Here is a 19,695-nt window from a genome sequence, read left to right as displayed (position 1 = left end):
AGAGATGGACATGTCCAGCAACAATACTCAGGTAGGCTGTGGCACTGACACAATGCTTAATTTGCATTAATGGGCCCAAAGTGTGACAAGAAAATACCCCCCCACACAATTACACCACTACCACCAGGCTAAATCATTGATACAAGGCAGGATGGATCCATGCTTTCATGTTGTTGATGCAAAATTCTGATCCTACCATCCGAATGTTGCAGCAGAAATCGAGACCCATCAGACCAGGCAACGTTTTTCCAATTTTTTATTGTCCAATTTTGTTGAACCTGTGCGAACTGTATCCACAGTTTCCTGTTCTTAGATGACAGAAGTGACACCTGGTCTTCTGCTGCTGTAGCTTATCTGCCTCAAGGTTTGAAGTTGTGCATTCATAGATGCTCTTCTGCATACCTCAGTTGTAACAAGTGTTTATTTTAGTTACTGTTGCCTTTCTTTCAGTTCGAACCAGTCTGACCATTCTCCTCTGACATCAACAAGGTATTTGTGCTCACAAAACTGCCTCTTACTGGATATTTTCTCTTGCATGAAAATCCCAGTAGATCAGCTGTTTCAGAAATGCTCAGACCAGCCAGTGTGGCAACGACCACGCCACGTTTTAAGTCAATTAAATCACCTTTCTTCCCCATTCTGATGCTTAGTTTAAACTGCAGAAGATCGTCTAGACCAGTGGTTCTCAAACTTTTTTTCCTCAGGTACCACCTCAGAAAAAAATTGTCTCTCCAAGTACCACCAAAATGAGCAGTTTTGAAATACAGTAAAGTAGTAGGCCCAGTAAAGCAGCTACAACTCTGCAATGTTAAAAAAAAAACGTGGCAGATTACCTCAGAAATATAGGCTATATGTCATTTATGGCATATTATATACATCATTTTTGTTAAATTTTGAAATGTGTGTAGCATGTACATGACATATTTCATTCCTCCGCGTACTACTAGAAGGAAGCCTGCGTACCACAAGTGGTACATGTACCACAGTTTGAGAACCACTGGTCTAGACCATATCCATACGCCTTAAATGCATTGAAATGATGTCATGTGATTGGCTGATTAATTTTTTTTGTTAATGAGCAGTTAAACAGGTGTACCTATTAAAGTGGCTGGTGAGTGTACTGTATGAACAGCAAAAAATATTCAAAATAAACCAAATAATAATAATAACAATAATGATGATGATAATGATGATGATGATGATGATGGGCGACGTAGTGGCGCAGTAGGTAGTGCTGTCACCTCACAGCAAGAAGGTCGCTGGGTCGCTAGTTCGAGCCTCGGCTCAGTTGGTGTTTCTGTGTGGAGTTTGCATGACCTCCCTGCGTTTGCTTGGATTTCAACTGTGTGCTCCGGTTTCTTCCACAGTCCAAAGACATGTACAGGTGAATTGGATAGGCTAGACTGTCCGTGTGTGTGGATGTTTCCCAGAGATAGCTTGCGGCTGGAAGGGCATCCACTGCGTAAAAACGTGCTGGATAAGTTGGTGGTTCATTCTGCTGTGGTGACCCCGGATTAATAAAGGGACTAAGCCGACAAGAAAATGAATGAATGAATGAATGAATGAATGAATGAATGAATGAATGAATGAAGGATGATGATGATGATGATGACAAAATGGAAATGTACATGTCTCACTTGGCCAGAATACAAATTGTCAATTAATAATATATTTAAAATAAAATATAAACATATCCTTCAGTGTACAAAAGCACATTTGGCAGCAGTTGCTCACACTAACTGCCACAAACTACATATTTACAAACTAAGCAGAGTAACTTTTTGTGTGTACATTTATTTGACTGCAATTTATGACGATAACCTGGTGATAAACATACTGGCTCTATAGATATAGATATATGGATTGAACAGGCACTTGGAGGATTTAACAGAGAAGGCCCAAAAAGCTGCCTGTTGCCCAGGAATGGTATGTGTGATACTGGGCACTGCCAGCACTGATCCTGGGTGGTCTGCTGGTGCTCCAATCTGTACTTGTGAGTTTGCTAGATCACGCCTGCTTGCCACACTTCAAAGCCTCCGCAAATGCAATGCGTAATGCAGTTAATGAATGTGAATATATTGGAAATGAGTTTGTGAATTACACATGCATGCGTGAGACAGGTGGCCCATCTGCATTGACAGAACCCCAATTAAAAAGCTGCAGTGAGAGGGGCGGCGCCTGCTAGCGGGGGGACAGGGAAAGGGGCCAGGGTTTGGGCCGCTTCCTGGCTTGGTGAGGTTTGGATTGGTGCGGGGAGCATGGTTCTGTCTCAGCAGATGGCAGGCTTAGTGCTGCTGGGTAGTGCTGATGGCTTCAGTACAGGTGCCCATTCTAACACACCTGAGCGTCGGCCATTCAATGCTGAATGTCAGGTATTTATATTAAGAGCACTTCATAATTTGGTGTGCAAATGAGGAAGGATCGAGTGACAGTTATCCTGTGCCAGTTAGCTGTCTAAATATTACCCAGGCATAAAGCCGATAGATATTACACACATTGGCAACTTGCAGTGATTTATGACGACAGCGCAGACAAGCGGAGGATAAGAATGCAATGCTGGAACCCACTGGAGCTTCCCAACAGGAATACTTTGAGAAATATCATCATCTGTCACCTATCAGAGGATATAGCTGCTTAACACACCCAAGGTTTAATGTGAAAAAATAGGTTAATCAGAACTGTAGAGTTGACTAATTAATTTAAGATTACTCTGATATAGTAAAAACATTTTTTTTTTAAATGAACCTATTAAAAGTGTTTGCAAGGTAGTTTAATTTAAGCATAGGGTCACACAAACATCTACTGCTGCCTTGTGACAATGTAAATGTCATTCACATATGCACAACCAACCAACTAACAAATCCACAGGTAAAAAATAGGTCACTGGGGCAGTGCCTTTTCAAGGTATATTTTTGCCGATCCATCATTTGAACCACGTTAGTTATAGCGTAAAACGCCCATAATGATGTTCTAAATGGGGTGGAGTAACAACTTCTTAAGAATAGAACCCCATCATTTCTTTGTGCAAATTATATTGTTTTACAAGCAGACGCATTAAAAAAAATTCAATATTAGTTTTGATAAAACCATGCACTCATTTTCCATATTAATTGAAATATATGTAAATGGCACATATAGGACCAATGTTTCCTTTACAAATATTATTGAGAACATTACATATTATATATAAAACATAAAACCACTTGCAAAAAGCTAACACGCATTGTAATCGCATATATAAATTATCTAAATAAATAATAAGACTATTTAATAAGAAATTAAATGTAATATTTATTATTTATTAGGAAATAAAAAATCCTACATTAATAATAATAATGTTAATAATAATAAAAAATGATTATTATTAGTTGTATATATATATATATATATATATATATATATATATATATATATATATATATATATATATATACAGAAGTATATTAAGTACAGAAACTTAATAAATAACCCACTATAAATTAAAAGCATTAACATGCTATACATTTTTGTTTTCATAAGCTTTGAAGACGTAACATAAATTCTCCTTTTTAAATAATAGGTCACCTATTGCACAGTCACAGCTGTGTTCAAAATGACATCAATGTTTTCAAAGTGCACAACGAAGGGAACACAACTGTAAACATGAAGATCGCTAAAACTGAACTGTAAAAATTCTTTGAAAGCAAATTACACCTAATAGAAATGACTTTATTATTATTATTTTTAATCAATCCAAGTTTAAATGTTAAAATGTTCTAAATAAATGGGACAGAGGGGAGATAACGGGGAATATAACACAGCGAGGAACTATGTTTCAAACAATTGGCAACCTCCCGCTCTCCCTTGAAAAGCCAATACGGAAGTAACTGAAACTGCATTTATCAAAATTCCTCTAGTCCTGGTTCCATAATAGAGCAAATTTCAATTAAGCCTACTGTTAGAATGGCCAACTTTACAGCAGAAAAAAAGGTGTTTACAGCCTGGTACAAAGAACGATTTTGATTCAAATAGCTAATATTACCCTTCATGACAACTGACTTTTGACTTTAACTGCAGTTTGGCAGTTTCACTTTCATTCAGGAACATTTCATTCATGCTCCACAACAAACTGAGCTGTTAAATTTGAGTATAAAGTAAGGACTGTTGGAAAAGTGTTGTTTTAATGGAATTACAGACTGCACGCCGAATGTAAAGAAAAAAAAAAACTTCACATTTCATGAACTGTGTGTCTGCAGTCTTTTACTGGCTTGGTAGGTACAGAGAATAGTATCTAACAGCTGTGTGTATAGAATATTATTTCGCAAAATGCAACAAAAAGTCCTACATGACAATAATAGTTTTATTGCAGTGATTAAAAATGCCCATGAACTATGCATACTTCACATGTCTTAATTCCATTTCAGTTTAGTTTAATTATGATTTATTATATTGTCACCTTGCAATTATAAGGTTCTATCTGCGTTCTGAATGGTTTGAGATATTGAGCTTTAAAGTTTTTGCATTCCATAAAGCAAACAGTATGTGTGTAACACTTGTTTTTTAAATAAAAAAATCTTAAAATGTAAACAACTTATAAAAAACATCCCATAATGTAAATAAGTTGCCATTTAATACAAATATGTCAGATAGAACCTTATAATTCTGAAGTGACGATAGAAGTCACTTATTATTATAGTCAAATTAAAGTAGTCAAAACAGTATTGGTGTCCATATAAATGTACTTAATGTTCGGCTCTGGGAATTTGGCTTTGTGAAGCAGCTTTTTCTTTGCTGCATGTCCGTACATCAAAAGCAAGTAGGCTATGGCTTACGCTTGTTGACAGTGGAAGATGATTTATGGTTAGTCGTGTCAGGAATCCAACCACAGATTAGCATGTTGTCCTCACAGAAACAGACTCAGCCAACACACTGAATCAGGTAAGCTGTATATTTATGTCTCAATGTAGATAATGCTACGCACTTTAATTGCAACAAGTAATATGTGAATGATCTTTGCACATGCATTATAATTTTGGCTCATGGGAGGGGTGGGTTGGGGTAAGTGAAATTGAGGGGGTGTGTGTTCTAAAAATCCTGCTTTATGGTACTGTGAGCTACACATTTGTATGTTTTAGGAATTTATATGTACTTTAAGGGACCTGTTAGGAGCTAAAATGTGACAGATTTCATACCTTTATTTCTGAGAGTTTACAGTATTATGGCATTTTTATTTATCATTATTTGTTTCGGGCATCTCTAATATTTATATCCATCTAAGGGTAAAATAATGTCTGCAATATTTGGATATAATAGGTTTCTCTGAACACTTCCTTTTTAAAGCCTATTCTACTCTGATTGGCTAAGTGGGCAAATCTGTTGTTATTACATCTGTTGTGACCTTTTTACACAGTTTAAGCATGGGTCGAAGCGGATATTGTGAGTAAATTCCTAGGTTGTATTATGCTAATGTACAACTAATTTACATAGATTAGAAAAAAAATACATGGTAGATGTTTAGGAAATGAGAGTGTAATTACTAACAGCATATTTCACACAGCTCTCCTTTAATAAAAATTATTCTATTTATCATGTACTTTGATCTCTTAATACTGTAAAAGGTGTGCATTCACACATTTTAATACACTTCAAATTTGAGCAAAAATTCATAACCATTTTCATGTCATGGACTAAAAATAGCGCTAAATTTGCTGCTCTGATAATTCTATATCATTACATCCACTGTTCACATAGACCCAGAGGTTTTCAACCTTCAGGGGCTTCCTGAGGGCCCTCCAGGGGGGGTCCATGCAGAAAATAAATAAAACATAAAGCTGAAATTTTCATGGTATTTCTAATAACTAATTTCTGAATAAAGATCTACTGTATTTGCATTTTATAATAAGTTTAAAGATCTTAATGAACATTATTATAAAGCGTTACACCCAATTAGCATTTTAATACTGGGAGTCTCTATTTTTCCTAAGAGTCTGGCTTACGGGGCTCTTTAAAAAAATTGAAAACCCCTGTAGTAACCTAACTAAACTGAGTAAATTATGACGGGGAAGGTGCCAGCGCATGTATCCACAATCAACAGCAAAAAGAAGCCAAGCAAACCCAGCAAACAATTAAAGCTAGAGGTCACAGTGATATTGAGAGTGTATGTGTGCATCACAAGGTGACCCTGAACTGAACAAAACCCTGTCACTCACTAGTCTTCCACACAAAACAGCCCCAGCAATCCCAAAGCATTCATGTCTGACTGCTGTATGGCCCATGCTGACAAACAGGACAGCCTATCGGCCCTGCTTTAATTACAGCCAGTCAGGAGTCTGCACTTCCAACAGGCCTGAGACCTGTCCTGGTGAATTAAACATGCAGCAAGCCTCATGAATAGTGCATGCTGGTATGCTGCCTCTCTGATCTGGGAACAGAGGAGGTGACCCTCTGCCCAGCAGGAGAAACATTGAGGGAAAGAAAGAGGAATGTGTGAATGAGAAACCTGGGCCACAGAGTGAATGTGTGCACATATGTATTTGATGAATGCTAATACTCTAAAAGCCATCCATGCATAATACAGTGTGATATCTGTGAGCAAAGTGTACTGTATGCTTGCCTTAAAACGTATTGAAAATGAAAGTCACATAGATCTACAGTGCTCAGCATAACTGAGTACACCCCATTTTGAAAATGGATACTTTTATCCATTTCTCAGTGAATACAGGCAATTTATTTTGGTGCATTTAAACAAAACACTTTTATTTAAAAGATATGTTTATTAAAAAATGTTTTAGTCACCAAACATAACGTCATCTTGGAATTATAAGGATCTATCTGCATTCTAAATGATTTTGAGATATTAAGCTTCAAAGTTTTTGCATTCCACACAGCAAACAATATTTGTGTAATAGTTGTTTTCTATACATTAACATGGCAGAGACCCTAAAAGTACTCTAAATGTAAATTATCAAAATTCTTTTCAATTTGAAAATTGCGTTAAAAAAAAAAAAAAAAAAAAAAAAAAAACTGGCCAAATGCAGAGAACCTTCTAATTCTAAAAAGTAATTTTTCGCTTGGAATTATATGGTTCTAACTGGCAGATCATTAATTGAAGCATTCCTTTTTTTAAGAAATCATTGTATTTTTTGAAAAGTAATGCTTCAATTAATGATTAAATGCAGTTTAATTAAGTTCTGCTTATTATTTAATTTTTAAAAAAATTAAATGGTGTTGTAACAAGATGTTGATGTTTGAGAAAGTTACTTTTTTGCTTTCTATAGCATTTATTTAATGTTTTATTATGAATGTTTTTTTTCTTAAATTTATTGAATGATTTTTTGAGTAGTTTGTTTTATTAAGCATTTGCTCTTTAAGGTTTAATATCAAATGTAAAGACAATGAGCAAATGAGTTACAGTATTTAACAACACTGAAAAATGTCTGACTGACTATATTATATATACACAAATAAAAATATTTCATATTTAATATATATTACATTTTTAACAACTGTTTCTTTTTAACAATGTCAAATTTAGCATTTCATCTCAATGTCAAAAAGTTCTTCTAAATCATCACATTTGCACACATCTTTTCAGTCTCAGGATTCTTTCTCAATCCAGTGACCTTCCTGCTATGAGGCAACAGTGCTACTGAACCACTATGTCGCCCCCAGTTTGTGATCATGTTTTTTTTTTTTAACCAAGGCTGTGTTTACTTGAACAGAAATGCAATAAAAACAACAGTTCTATTTAAAATGTGATGTATTCATCTGATTCAAAGCTGCATTTTCAGCATCATTACTCCATTCTAGCATCACATGATCTTTCAGATATGATTATTATACGCAGATTTACTGCTATATTTAGTTTTTTACATCAACCGATTTTTATATTTTTAATAAAGCATCCTCAACCTATTAATTTACAGCTGTAGTTGTGGAAAATGATATAATTAAAAGCAGAAGCAGGTAAATAAATATAAATATATTTTCAAATGACTAGCTGTCAAAGTACCCAAATTGCTTCCACACAAATAATAACACTCGGAACAATTTTAATAAAAAACACATCTTTGGATTGAGACAGGATTTCTGTCACATCGTACTCAATAATCACGCTCCCTAGGGGGGCACAGAGAGATTGTTTTGTCAGAATTAGGATATAGCCAGCTATTTGAATGCTCCTTTAAGTGGAAAAAAGTGTCTCTAACCACAGTGTTTTTCACTGTCTGACAGTGAAGTTCCTTGAATGTCATTTATTTCCAATTATACAAGTTGGATCCGGCTTTCCAATCTGACAGGAAATAACATTTCAAGAGTTCTAAAAAAATAATAATGCACCAGACAATTTTCATAAACATGCAAAAAGTTACAAAGATATATAAAAGATGTCACCTTTTGAAAAAGTACATTAACTACAGATTAACTACTGTATGTGTACAATGGTACAGGGTTGAGACTACTGCAATGCACTTTATGTTGGCGTTAACCTAAGAGTGTCTTCATCACTTACAACTAAAATGTTGCTGCTCACATGTTAACAAACAGTCAGAAAAGTGAACACTTACAAAGATTTAGGTTTAGAATTGATTTCAAACTTTCCATGTTTGTTTTTAACGCCATCAACGGCCTTGCACCTTCTTATTTATCTGAAATTTTGCACATTCACAAACCCAGCAGAGCTTCATGATTTGCTGTCCAATTTCTAATAGAAGTCAAAATAAAAGCAGTAAGGTGATCGGTATTTTGCAGGTCCTAAACTTTGGAATACATTTCCTACTAAGTTTTGTATATTCAATGACCTGTCACTTTTTAAAAAGTCCCACTTATTTAAAATGGCTTTTAATGCATAGCACAGAAAAGTCTTGCGTGAGACTGATAAAGGCAGCCAGAAGAGAGAATAAAGTTAAATTTACTGTCCTGCTTATGCACTTTTTACAAACTTTTGCTTTACAAACGCCTCGCACAAGCAGTTCTATTTTTTATTTAATTTGATGCATACAATACTAATATGAATACATATAAATGTTCTAATTGTTTAAATGTTTAAAAAACTAGTAATATTAAAAACTGTCAAGGATTTAAGACACATCGTAAGTGTCCATTAACAGCTATACTATCTACTTGACTCACACCTTAACCTTGTAAAGTTTTACAAACTAATTTTGAAAGGAGCATGTGATATGATTGATCGTGGCTGGTCCCTCATCTGTAATCTGTAATAATCCCATCAGATTTATACAAAACTAAATAGACTGATTTCACCCTCCCGACTTTAGAATCCTCATTTTGGAAGATTACCCCCTTCCACCCCATCTCCTCCTTTTTTGCATTTTCCTCATTTACGGAGCTCTCGAGAAGTACTTGATCTCGGACCCCATTACATGTTAATAGACCAGATGCCTTGTCATAGGAGAAATATTGACAAAAGGGATTTGTTTATGGCAACCTATCCAAAAACAATCGACAATCAATAACTAATTTTTGTAATTTTAACTACAAGTTTTAATAACAATAACTTAAACCTAAACATACCTTTGTACAAGAAAAAGCAGGTCTCTGTAATATTTAGGACAAGCTTGTGGCATTAGAAACGACTCTCACTTATGAAGTCTGCTTTGTGGGCATTTCACGTTGTATGTGTCACTGTCTCATTTGTACACACCATTTAAATTAATGCTTTTTGTCTCCCAAATTCATATGATAAGGTGAATAATAAAATTATGTTATTAACCAGTTAATTGTAATTTCAAATAAACATTTCATTTTTTGTTCCATGAACCGGTTCAGAGCCCTGGTTCTTCTCCAGGAAATGCATCCCCTTGTGGTAGTCGCACAGAATTTTTTGTGTTATCGTGCACTATGGGAGAGACGCTGATTCTCACAGTGTCCAAAATAAAGTGCAAAAAGAGCCTTTATTCTTTGTGAGTTGACCATAGTTAAATGAATGAATGAATACTAGAAACTCAGACGATTAAAAAGTTTAAAAGTTGAAAAAAATGTTTTTTTTTCTCACTCATTTTTAAATAGAAATTTTTTTATTTTTAGATTTTATTCTGATTTAAAAAATAACAAAAAAAAATAAAATAAATTGTATTTGTCATCTCACGCACACGGATCTTCTTGGACAACACTGGAATACATCACATCCTGTCGGCCAGTCACATATACGGTATAGTCGCAGGGGTCCAAATATTTTAACGGATTTACAGCTCAAATCGGATCAGAATTTTCCACATACGGAGATGATCTGAACTCCTCGCAGCTCCCGGACGACTCTCCATTGGAAATGAATGACTTCTGGTCTGTAGCTGGTCATTTATCATGTGCAGTGGAAAGCGGCTTGAGTGTCAACTCTTGAATTATGATTTCGAATGTAATGTAATGTGTTGTTATGTAATAATTAGGACCATTTGGAAAGCTGTTTCGGAACAATAATCATTGTGAAAAGTGCTATTAAGTACAAATAAACTTCAATTGAATTGAATTGAAAATTTAAACAGTATTAAACAAAACACACTCAAATTTTGTTCATTTCTTGATTATACAGATCTTGAGGGTGCAGAAAGTAAGCACTGACCTGGTCTCCAATGGGACGTTGCTGTTGAGCACCCAGCTGTCCTGCAGCTGCACTGACTCGGGTGTGGTGGGGCCGTCGCCCGGGGCGGATGGAGGAGCGTGGATGGGGTTTCGCCGGCCACCCAGTGTGTTGCGGTTGAGAGAATTGGCAGAGGACTGGTGGTGCGACAGTGTCTGGTGGTTGTGCGGTGGAGGAATGGGCGGCCGCAGTGTGGACTGGCTGTGATGGTTTGGAGCTCCTGTGGGAAAATGATAGAAAAATCCTTTTATCAGGCTGTCAATCAATTATCAGTTGGCTTTGTCAAAAAAAAAAAAAAACTGTGTTAAGCGATGCGGAAAATGCGAATGGAATAACGGCACTGTGAGGGTGAAGTGCAATCAGAATAAACATCAAATCAGGCACGAAAGGACGCTCTCGGTGATGACAGCCTGCCAAAGCTTTTTGTGTTGTTATTTTTTCTTTCCGAATTCACATGCACAGGTTTTGAGGCGGCAGGAAGCCCCTAAAACACTCAACCACCCAGCTTGTTAAGACATTTGTCAGAGAGGAAACTCCTGTCTATTCTTTTTAAGGCATTGTTGGATGCTTCGTTTATGTTCCTCGAGAAGCAGCATTAATTGACATTGTTTTGCTTGGAGTATTCCTGAATTCAGAGTGAGCATTAGCAGGAACCAATGTTTTCGATTCTTTTATACATGGACATGGCTGCACTGTGGAAGCTCTTCAATTCAGGGCTGACTTAACCTGGCATTCTTGGGAATCCTCTAGCATGTAATTTTAAAACAAAAAAATAACAAATCTCTCAATCATGGTACATTTATTACTCTTGTCTATCTGAGGGGAGACCGAAAGAGAATACAGAGAGGAGGCCAGACAAGAAGCATCAAACATGCTCCTAATAATGTTTTCCCATGAAACACGGAGTAATGCAATAAAGATGAAGCTTCCACCCCAAGTTTTCTTCCCACCAGCACCCAAAACCACTTCCATTTTCTCATCCTGCCCGTCTCATGCTTGTTGATCCATGACAGTTGCCTGAGAGCGAGCAGCGCGGTCTGATCCCCTGTCTATTGCTGTCAGGAGTCTGATCAGTACTAGCAGATGGGCTAAAAGAAAACATGAATCAGGCCCATCAAGTGCCTCAGATGCTTTCATAAAGTCCTATGGCTGGTATTGAATAGTGATAATATTTTATTTGAAAATGCAAAGTTCTAATGTACATAATTAAAACAAAACAAAAGTGAGTATAGCTACTGTATTAAAAAGACCACTTGAAAATGATATCTTTCTCTGGATGTACTGGACTTACTAATTTATTTTCAAGAGTTTACACCTGGCGCAGTAGGTAGTGCTGTCACCTCACAGCAAGAAGGTCGCTGGTACCAACCTCGGCTCAGTTGGCGTTTCTGTGTGGAGTTTGCATGTTCTCTTTGCCTTTGCGTGGGTTTCCTCCGGGTGCTCCGGTTTCCCCCACAGTCCAAAGACATGCGGGACAGGTGAATTGGGTAGGCTAAATTGTCCGTAGTGTACGAGTGTGTGTGTGAATGTGTGTGTGGATGTTTCCCAGAGATGGGTTGTGGCTGAAAGGGCATCCGCTGCGTAAAAACTTGCTGGATAAGTTGGCGGTTCATTCCGCTGTGGCGACCCCGGATTAATAAAGGGACTAAGCCGACAAGAAAATGAATGAATGAATGAATAAGTTCACACCTAGCTGATGATTGATTATAAGCAAGTTTGGCATGCTGTCCCGGGAGAGAATCCTGAGCTCAAAAGGTCCTTGAGCCCTTGGCTCCCTCCCGTTTGCAGGGTGAGAGGAGAGCTTTAAGCTCAGGTAAATCTTGACAACTCCCCCCTTGATAAGAGCTGATGACTAAATGATTGCTATGAAGAGATATGCTTCTGGATGGGAGTTTGACTGCAGTGCTAAATTTAGATTGATCAATTCAGTTGTAGTGCATGTTTTTGGAATGTGAGAAAAAACCAGAGAACCCGGGGAAAACCCACGTGAGGACGGGAAGAACATGCAAACTACGCACAGAAACGGCAGCCAGCCTGTTAAAGAACTAGAAGCAGTAACGCTCTTGCTGTGAGGCAACAGTGCTAATCAATGGGCCACCGTGCCACCCTATGAAGGGAAAAGTGGAGGGGGGGAAGGGTGTATTTCTCCAATCGAAGATGAGTGTAGTGAGAAACCCTGGCTCTTTATAGTGGGTTAGGAAACGCCTGATTGGTGGATCATACATAGCTAATGCAGAACCAGCCGTGTTCAATCATAATCATGTGATCCTCTCGAAATTAAAATCACAAAAAAACATTTCGTAAATTCAAAATGTTTCATAAATACACAAATCCAATTAATTCGGCAAAAATATTTATGATTTTCATGAAGTCATGTATTGTGTGTTGTATTTTTGAATTGTTTTGAATTTACAAATTGGATTTTGTAAAGTTGAATTGTGCTGTGCATGTATGAATTTTTATTTGGTAATTGTATTATTTTTTGAGACTGCTCTAGCTCCATACAAAACAAATATTGCATTTTACTCAAACAAATAACTATCAATTGTATATCAAAGATAAAGAGTTTTTCCAAGTCTTCTCTTACTGTTTTTTTCCATAGCTGTTTATTAAAAAAAAAATAAAAAATCATTTTAATCATTGTCCATGGCATGGGTTTAATTTCCGACTAAATAATTGTGAAATATAATTGCACACTCTCAAATCTAAATAGACTGCCCTTTGGCTATGCAATAAGATTAATGTCTTATTTTGTCCACAGAAAAAGAGATTTGTAGCAAGCGTCTATTCATCAATGATGCAGCCAAAGACTTTTGTGAGCTTTCTGTCTGCTTGGCCTTGTTTAGCAAGTGTTTGCTCTGCGAGACGCTAAATCTGCGACTGTAAAAAGCCTCTCGCGTTTTCTCTCCTCTTATCCTTTTCTTCTCTTTTTAAACACAAGTATCAACATGTGCCAAGGACCATAAGAGAGGGACGTGTAAATGTGGTGGATTACACTTATGAACAAAAACTATTGACAAACAGAATTTCAAGAGTTTGCTTTAAATATCCAAATCCATCCAACGGAGAACCCATCAAGTATGTGTGTGTGTGCTTGTGTGTGGAATGGATCAGTGCTGGCTTGGCTATGTAATCTGCTGTTTTTTCACAATGGCAACAGTGCTGGATCAAACAAGGAATAAGCGTAAAGCTGGTCTCTGAGTGCTGGGAATTGGGAGAGATTCTAGCGCTCAGGCACAGAGGGGGCGGGTGAAGGAGTCTGACCCCCTGTCTAAAGATCACGCAGAACTGATCTGAGCTCAGTGGCCCTGTGATGCTATCTAAGGGTGATGCACTCTAATAACCCAGTTGCTGATCTGTGTTCAGTGAGTGATAGGTGGAGAAATCTATTGTGAAAAGAGGATATTTTTTTATGTCCATGCAATGAATATAAAAATATATCATACTGTATACATTGGGCAACACGTTGCGGCAGTGGATAGCACAATCGCCTCACAGCAGGAAGGTCACTGGTTCCAACCCCGGCTGGCTCAGTTGAAATTTCTGTGTGGAGTTTGCATGTTCTCCCCATGTTTGTTTGTTAGTTTGTACCCCCACAAGTCCAAAGACATGCGCTTTAGGTAAATTGGGTAGGCTAAATTGTCTGTAGTGTATGTGTATGAATAAGTGTGTATGGATGTTTCCCAGTGATGGGTTGCAGCTGGAAGGGCATATGCTACTTAAAACATATGCTGGATATATTGGCGGTTCATTCCGCTGTGGCGACCCCAGATTAATAAAGGGACTACGCCAAAAAGAAAATAAATGAATAAATGAATCATACATATGTTATCATATGCAGAAAAACTGTAACATTAAGATTTACTGTATGTAAACATTTGTTGAAATTTCTTCTGTGCTTTACAACATTAATGAACATAGAGGGTTTAGGAACATTGCGAGTGTGAGTAAACGATGACAGATTTTGTTTTTTGTTTTTTGGTGAACTGTACTTTTATTTTTTGGTAAGGACATAAAATAAAGACAAATCATTTAGAAATAATAGAAATAATAGTATCACTTTATTTTGATGGTCCCCCTTTTAACACATTTTGTTGATTTTAAGTTACATTCCAGCTATATGCCAACTAATTGTTATTTGAGCATTAGTAAAGGTGGCACAGGGGCTAAGTAGTTAGCACTGTCGCCTCATAACAAAATGGTCTCTTATTCGAGCCCTGACTGGGCCAGAAGGCCTTTCTTTGTGGAATTTGCAAGTCTCCTTCAGTTTCTCTGGTTTCATCTGTCTGCTTATCACAATAGTGAAACAAATTCATGCAGTTTCTTTAAAAATAAAGAAAAGGGTATGTATTCAAATATTCAGAATCTTTAAATGAAGTGAACTTGATTTGAATATTTATAATAGTAATTTGTTTACTCCTGATTATAATACTTTTTAATGACATAAATCTACTTTGATATATACTTTACCTAATGGGGTATATGCACACAGACATTTATTGTCAGCCCCAGGGCTTCCAGTTAATGGTCATTCCATACAAAATCGCAGCGTTTTAGGATCTGATTTCTTTACCAGAGCGATCTTCACTGCCTGGCTGAGATACGTATAAAGTGGGTATCAGATCAAACAAGAAGCACTGCATTAAATTATGTTTTTCAGCAATATGTCTTTAAAAAATGGATGTTAATTTTACCCCAGTACTTCCAATGGAATTTCTGCACTACCCTGCTGCTAATGACTGTGTTTAGGTGAAGTTTAGTTATTAACTAATTTTGAGAGGATCACGTGCTTATGATTGCTTGCATATGGCATTATCCAATTTATGATTCACCAATCAGACGATTCCTTAGCCACTATAAATACCCTAAGTTCCATATAACAGCAATTTTCATTTTAAAGAATCCCCCCTTCCACTCCTACTCTTCCTCCTTTCCTAGATGGGTGGCATTGTGGCCCAGTGGTTAGCACTGTTGCCTCACAGCAAGAACGTCACTGGTTCTAGTCCTTACCAAGCCAGCCGACGTTTCTGTAGAGAGTTACACGTTCTCCCCGTGCTCACGTGGGTTTCCCCTGGGTACCCCGGTTTTCTCCCACCGTTTAAAAATTCACAACTTGAGTTAATTTACTAATCCAAATCAGCACTATAGACATGCTCCTAGTTATCTTTGAAGAGCAATTACTATCTGTTCGTTAACTACTACAGCAGGGGAGTTCTCAAGATCTACCAGAGCTCAAACTCCCCTCTAGCCTTGCAAATGTGAGGGAGCCCCAGGCTCGAGGATCTTATGAGCTCAAGGCTCTTTCCAGGGACAACATGCCAAACACACTGTATAATCAATCATCAGCTAAGGGTGAACTCTAGAAACAGTTTTTTTATCTCTTTTTATGCTTTAACATCTAAATGAAAGCCTAAGTTTATTTAACTGATTATATTTAAATTACATTATAATATCGTTGCTGTAAAAGGAACCTTATGAAATTAAAGAAACTCTCATAAAGCTTTCACTGGAAGTTCATCATTGGCTGAAAAACACTAGCTGTGCATATAGTCCATTGTTTTATGCTCAATCCACAAAAATTTGTAAAAACTAACAAGTTAACCTAATTCCTTTGTGTTGTCCCAACACAAGTCAATTGTGTGGAAGCCAGTATTTTTACACAACAATGAAAAAATGATTTATTGGATTTTTAAGGTAAGTGATTGCAAACAATTTATATGGACTGAATTTAAACAACTTGAGTTTAACATTACTAAATTTAATTTGTTTGTTTTAAATGAACCCATATAAATAGTTTGCAACCATTTACTTAAAAATAAACAATCCAATGAATCATTTTTTGTCAGTGTAGAAAGCTTACTCTGGTATGAAAAATACACACAAAACCTCTTTTATACTACCACACAAACAAAAACTACTCTTTCTACATTAAAGGGCCAACGTAACTGACTTTACCCACTGACCCATCTTATCCTAGTCATTCTGTTCCTTCCAGATCGGCGCTATAAAAGTAATTCTGCAGTGCTAAGGTGAAGTAAAGTTTAGCCTCTGTCTCTCATTAGCTCTATATGGTGTGCTGGAAATAGGTCTGGACATTGTTAACTTCTGTTTAAGGGTGCCTTTGTTTGTAACACTATGTATGGATGTCTGGGGCCAGAAGATGAATGCCTCTTCTCCTCTAGAGGCATGATCCCTGTGGCTGTAGTAAAAGTCCTCGTCAGCAATCTGCTATAACAGTGGATCTGGGAGACATGGCCTGATTTTAGGCACAGGTGCAGGGTGAAGGAGGGCACTGTACAGATGTTCAATGAGGAGGGAGGCAAGTGACCCCGTAACCCAAGCAGGACACTTAGCATCTGCCAATATACAGGCCTGAGGATGTGTATACATATGAATATACATGCATGCAAAATAATTACATTTCAAAATATACCTGCTGCGAGGTAACTAGCAAAGTTCACTGCGCATAACAAAGAAATACAAAGTTTTGATGTTAGTTCTCAAAGCTTTTTTACTGACTTTTCAGCATCACACAAGAGGATTAAAGTGAAGTTTATCACAAGTAAAGTATTTACAGTCATAGTCAGGTTAGATAAATAGACTTTGTTAAGTCTGCTGCCATGAGAATTCAAAACGATGTTCAAATTGCTCATCATGGCATATCATTGTGCTCATGAATGTCAGTTATTCATCTGTCAAAATATATTTCATAAATTTCCAAAGGACAAAGAACTTCAGAACTCATGAGATGTTAAAATTAGATAAAGCAGCCACTCTTAAAAACAAAAGCTCCAATTTTGAATTTAAGAGAACTTATGGGATCTTGCAATGAAAAGATCTCAAAATAAACATTTGTTTCTCAATGTGAAAAACATTTTAATAATCTGGTGAACCTTTCTCCACTATAAAAAATACTGTGTGGAATGTAAAATTTCTATTGATCTAAATGAAGCTTTATTGATTGAACAATGTCATTAGATAGTTTTTAGTTATAGTTTTTTTTTTTTTGAGTGCACACTATAAAAAATCTTTAGATTAGCAGTTTTTCACATCTTGTGATTTTTATTAGATTTTTTTTTACCATTTATTTATGCTTATGAATTGCATTATAGGACTTTCTTCCAAATACTTTTAACCTTGTGTGATGACCTGTCATATGGCCACACAAGACTGAGGGTAACAAACACACGCACACATTCGCTCAGACACACACCCACACACACGCATTCGCTTAGACATACACGCGCATTCGCTGAAACGCACACATTCGCTCAGACACACACGCATTCACTTAGACACACGCGCTTACACATACACGCACATTCGCTGAAACGCACACATTTGCTCAGACCCAAACAATACTCTCCTGCTCCTTCACTAGCTGACAAGCGCGCACCTTGCTCAACTACACACATACAAACAGGCATAACATCCATAAAAACTTTAAGTAATAGAGACTGACAACTTCTCTTTATTTCATATCTTTATTTATAAAATAAGTTCCAAATATTACATGTCACAATTTCTTTCAGTTTCGGTACATTGTTTACTGGTTTGGAGTGCACACATTCTAGTTTACATTTAGTATCGTTTCTGTTATTTCTGTTTACTTATGGTTATTTCTGTTGAGTTAAAGTTACCGGAGGGTGCAGTGGAGGATGATGCTGTGGTCCGCTGAATCGGCCGTCATGTTTACTGGCAAAGGGCTGGTTCCTGTGTGTGCGTCAAAGATTTATGTCCGGGTGATCCCGCGTGGCGGAACCAATGTGCCGAAATGATAAGGGGGGGAAAGTTTACTTTGAATATGTCTTTTATATTACTTGTTTGTTTAATTTAAATAATTTGTTTATTTTGAGTAATTATGTCTTGTATTTTGTAAATGTCTTTTATTTAGAATTAGTTTGATTAGTAAATATTATATTTATAATTGTTATGTTTTATTGTTTCACCTATGTTGTTTAAGTGGATCCACCGTTTGTGTATAAATACTCTGTAGTTGTTTCATTTGGTAGGTCAGTTTGGTTGTGTTCAGACTTCCTGAATTTCTGTTATATTTTTGTTGACCTCAATTTGTTTTCCAACTAGTTTTTATGTTGGATTATTGGTTTGTTTAAGTTAAATAAATATTTTTTGGCCTTAATTTTCCTGTGTCCTCGTGCCTTACCGCTGGGCTATCTCACATATGGTGTCAGAAGGTGGATTTTAATAGAGGACACAGGTTTTTTTTTGTTTCCCTCTCCATAGCCTCAGTACATTGAGTTGCCATGAGCCGTCAGCAAAAGAAGGGACCCATGAAGCCAGTTTCTGTGGAGCAAGAGGAGGAGCAAGGAAGGTCTGCAGAGGAGGAAATGGAGCTCAAGGATAAAGATGAGATGGCAAGTAGAGAGCCAACTTTGGCTGATTTAACAAGTTTGTTTAGTGCACATATGGCAAAAATGGATTCCAGGGAGGCGGTCAGAAAGCAGGAGCACATAGATCAAGAACGACGGTTTAAAGCATTACAACATCAGTTCAGTTTATTACAAATGGAAGTTCAGGCCCGCACCTCGCCTACATCTGATGCCTGCCACATTGAGACACATTCTCTAGATGTGCATGGTGCTCAAGCAGATACTGATAATCAGCAGTTTACCTCCCCAAATGTCTTCCACTCAAATGCTGACCTTAATGATGATCGCTTCCCACCACCAAGATTTCGGGAACCTCGATTAGAGAAGTTGGCTGATTCTGATGATATCGAGCACTTCTTAATAACTTTTGAACGAATCGCTACAGCCTGTCGCTGGCCTAAAGCTGACTGGGCATTTCATTTGATCCCTCTATTAACTGGCAGGGCAAGAGCTGCATATGTCCAAATGGACCTGGATGACTCTACCGAGTATGATAAGGTTAAAGCTGCCATCTTGGTAAAGTATGACATAAATGCTGAAACTTATAGGCTGAGATTTCGTTCCCTCACTGTTCTCCCTTCTGAGGCTCCCAAGGAGTTGTATACCAGACTTAAAGACCTGTATGGAAAGTGGATTAAGCCCAAAGGAAAAACTACTGAAGAGGTAGGAGAAATAATTATTTTAGAACAATATCTGCGAATGCTTTCTCCTGAACTTCAGGTCTGGATAAGG

General features: G+C 37.1%; 1 protein-coding gene across 15 annotated transcripts in view; it reads right to left on the bottom strand.

Annotated features, from left to right (window-relative positions):
- tenm2a (teneurin transmembrane protein 2a) overlaps positions 1-19,695 on the bottom strand; it is a 1,216,147-nt gene that overhangs the window by 141,983 nt on the left and 1,054,469 nt on the right. For all 15 annotated transcript variants that reach the window (XM_087281568.2, XM_087281560.1, XM_087281559.1 and 12 more), the window contains one exon: positions 10,556-10,793. In XM_087281568.2, the coding sequence (XP_087137694.1) occupies positions 10,556-10,793 (238 nt within the window). The remainder of the gene's footprint in view (positions 1-10,555; positions 10,794-19,695) is intronic.

This window comes from Danio rerio, chromosome 14 (genome assembly GCF_052040795.2).
Source record: "Danio rerio strain M-AB ecotype USA chromosome 14, GRCz13ab, whole genome shotgun sequence".
NCBI classification, from domain to species: domain Eukaryota; kingdom Metazoa; phylum Chordata; class Actinopteri; order Cypriniformes; family Danionidae; genus Danio; species Danio rerio.
This window is presented reverse-complemented; position numbering and strand designations above follow the sequence as displayed.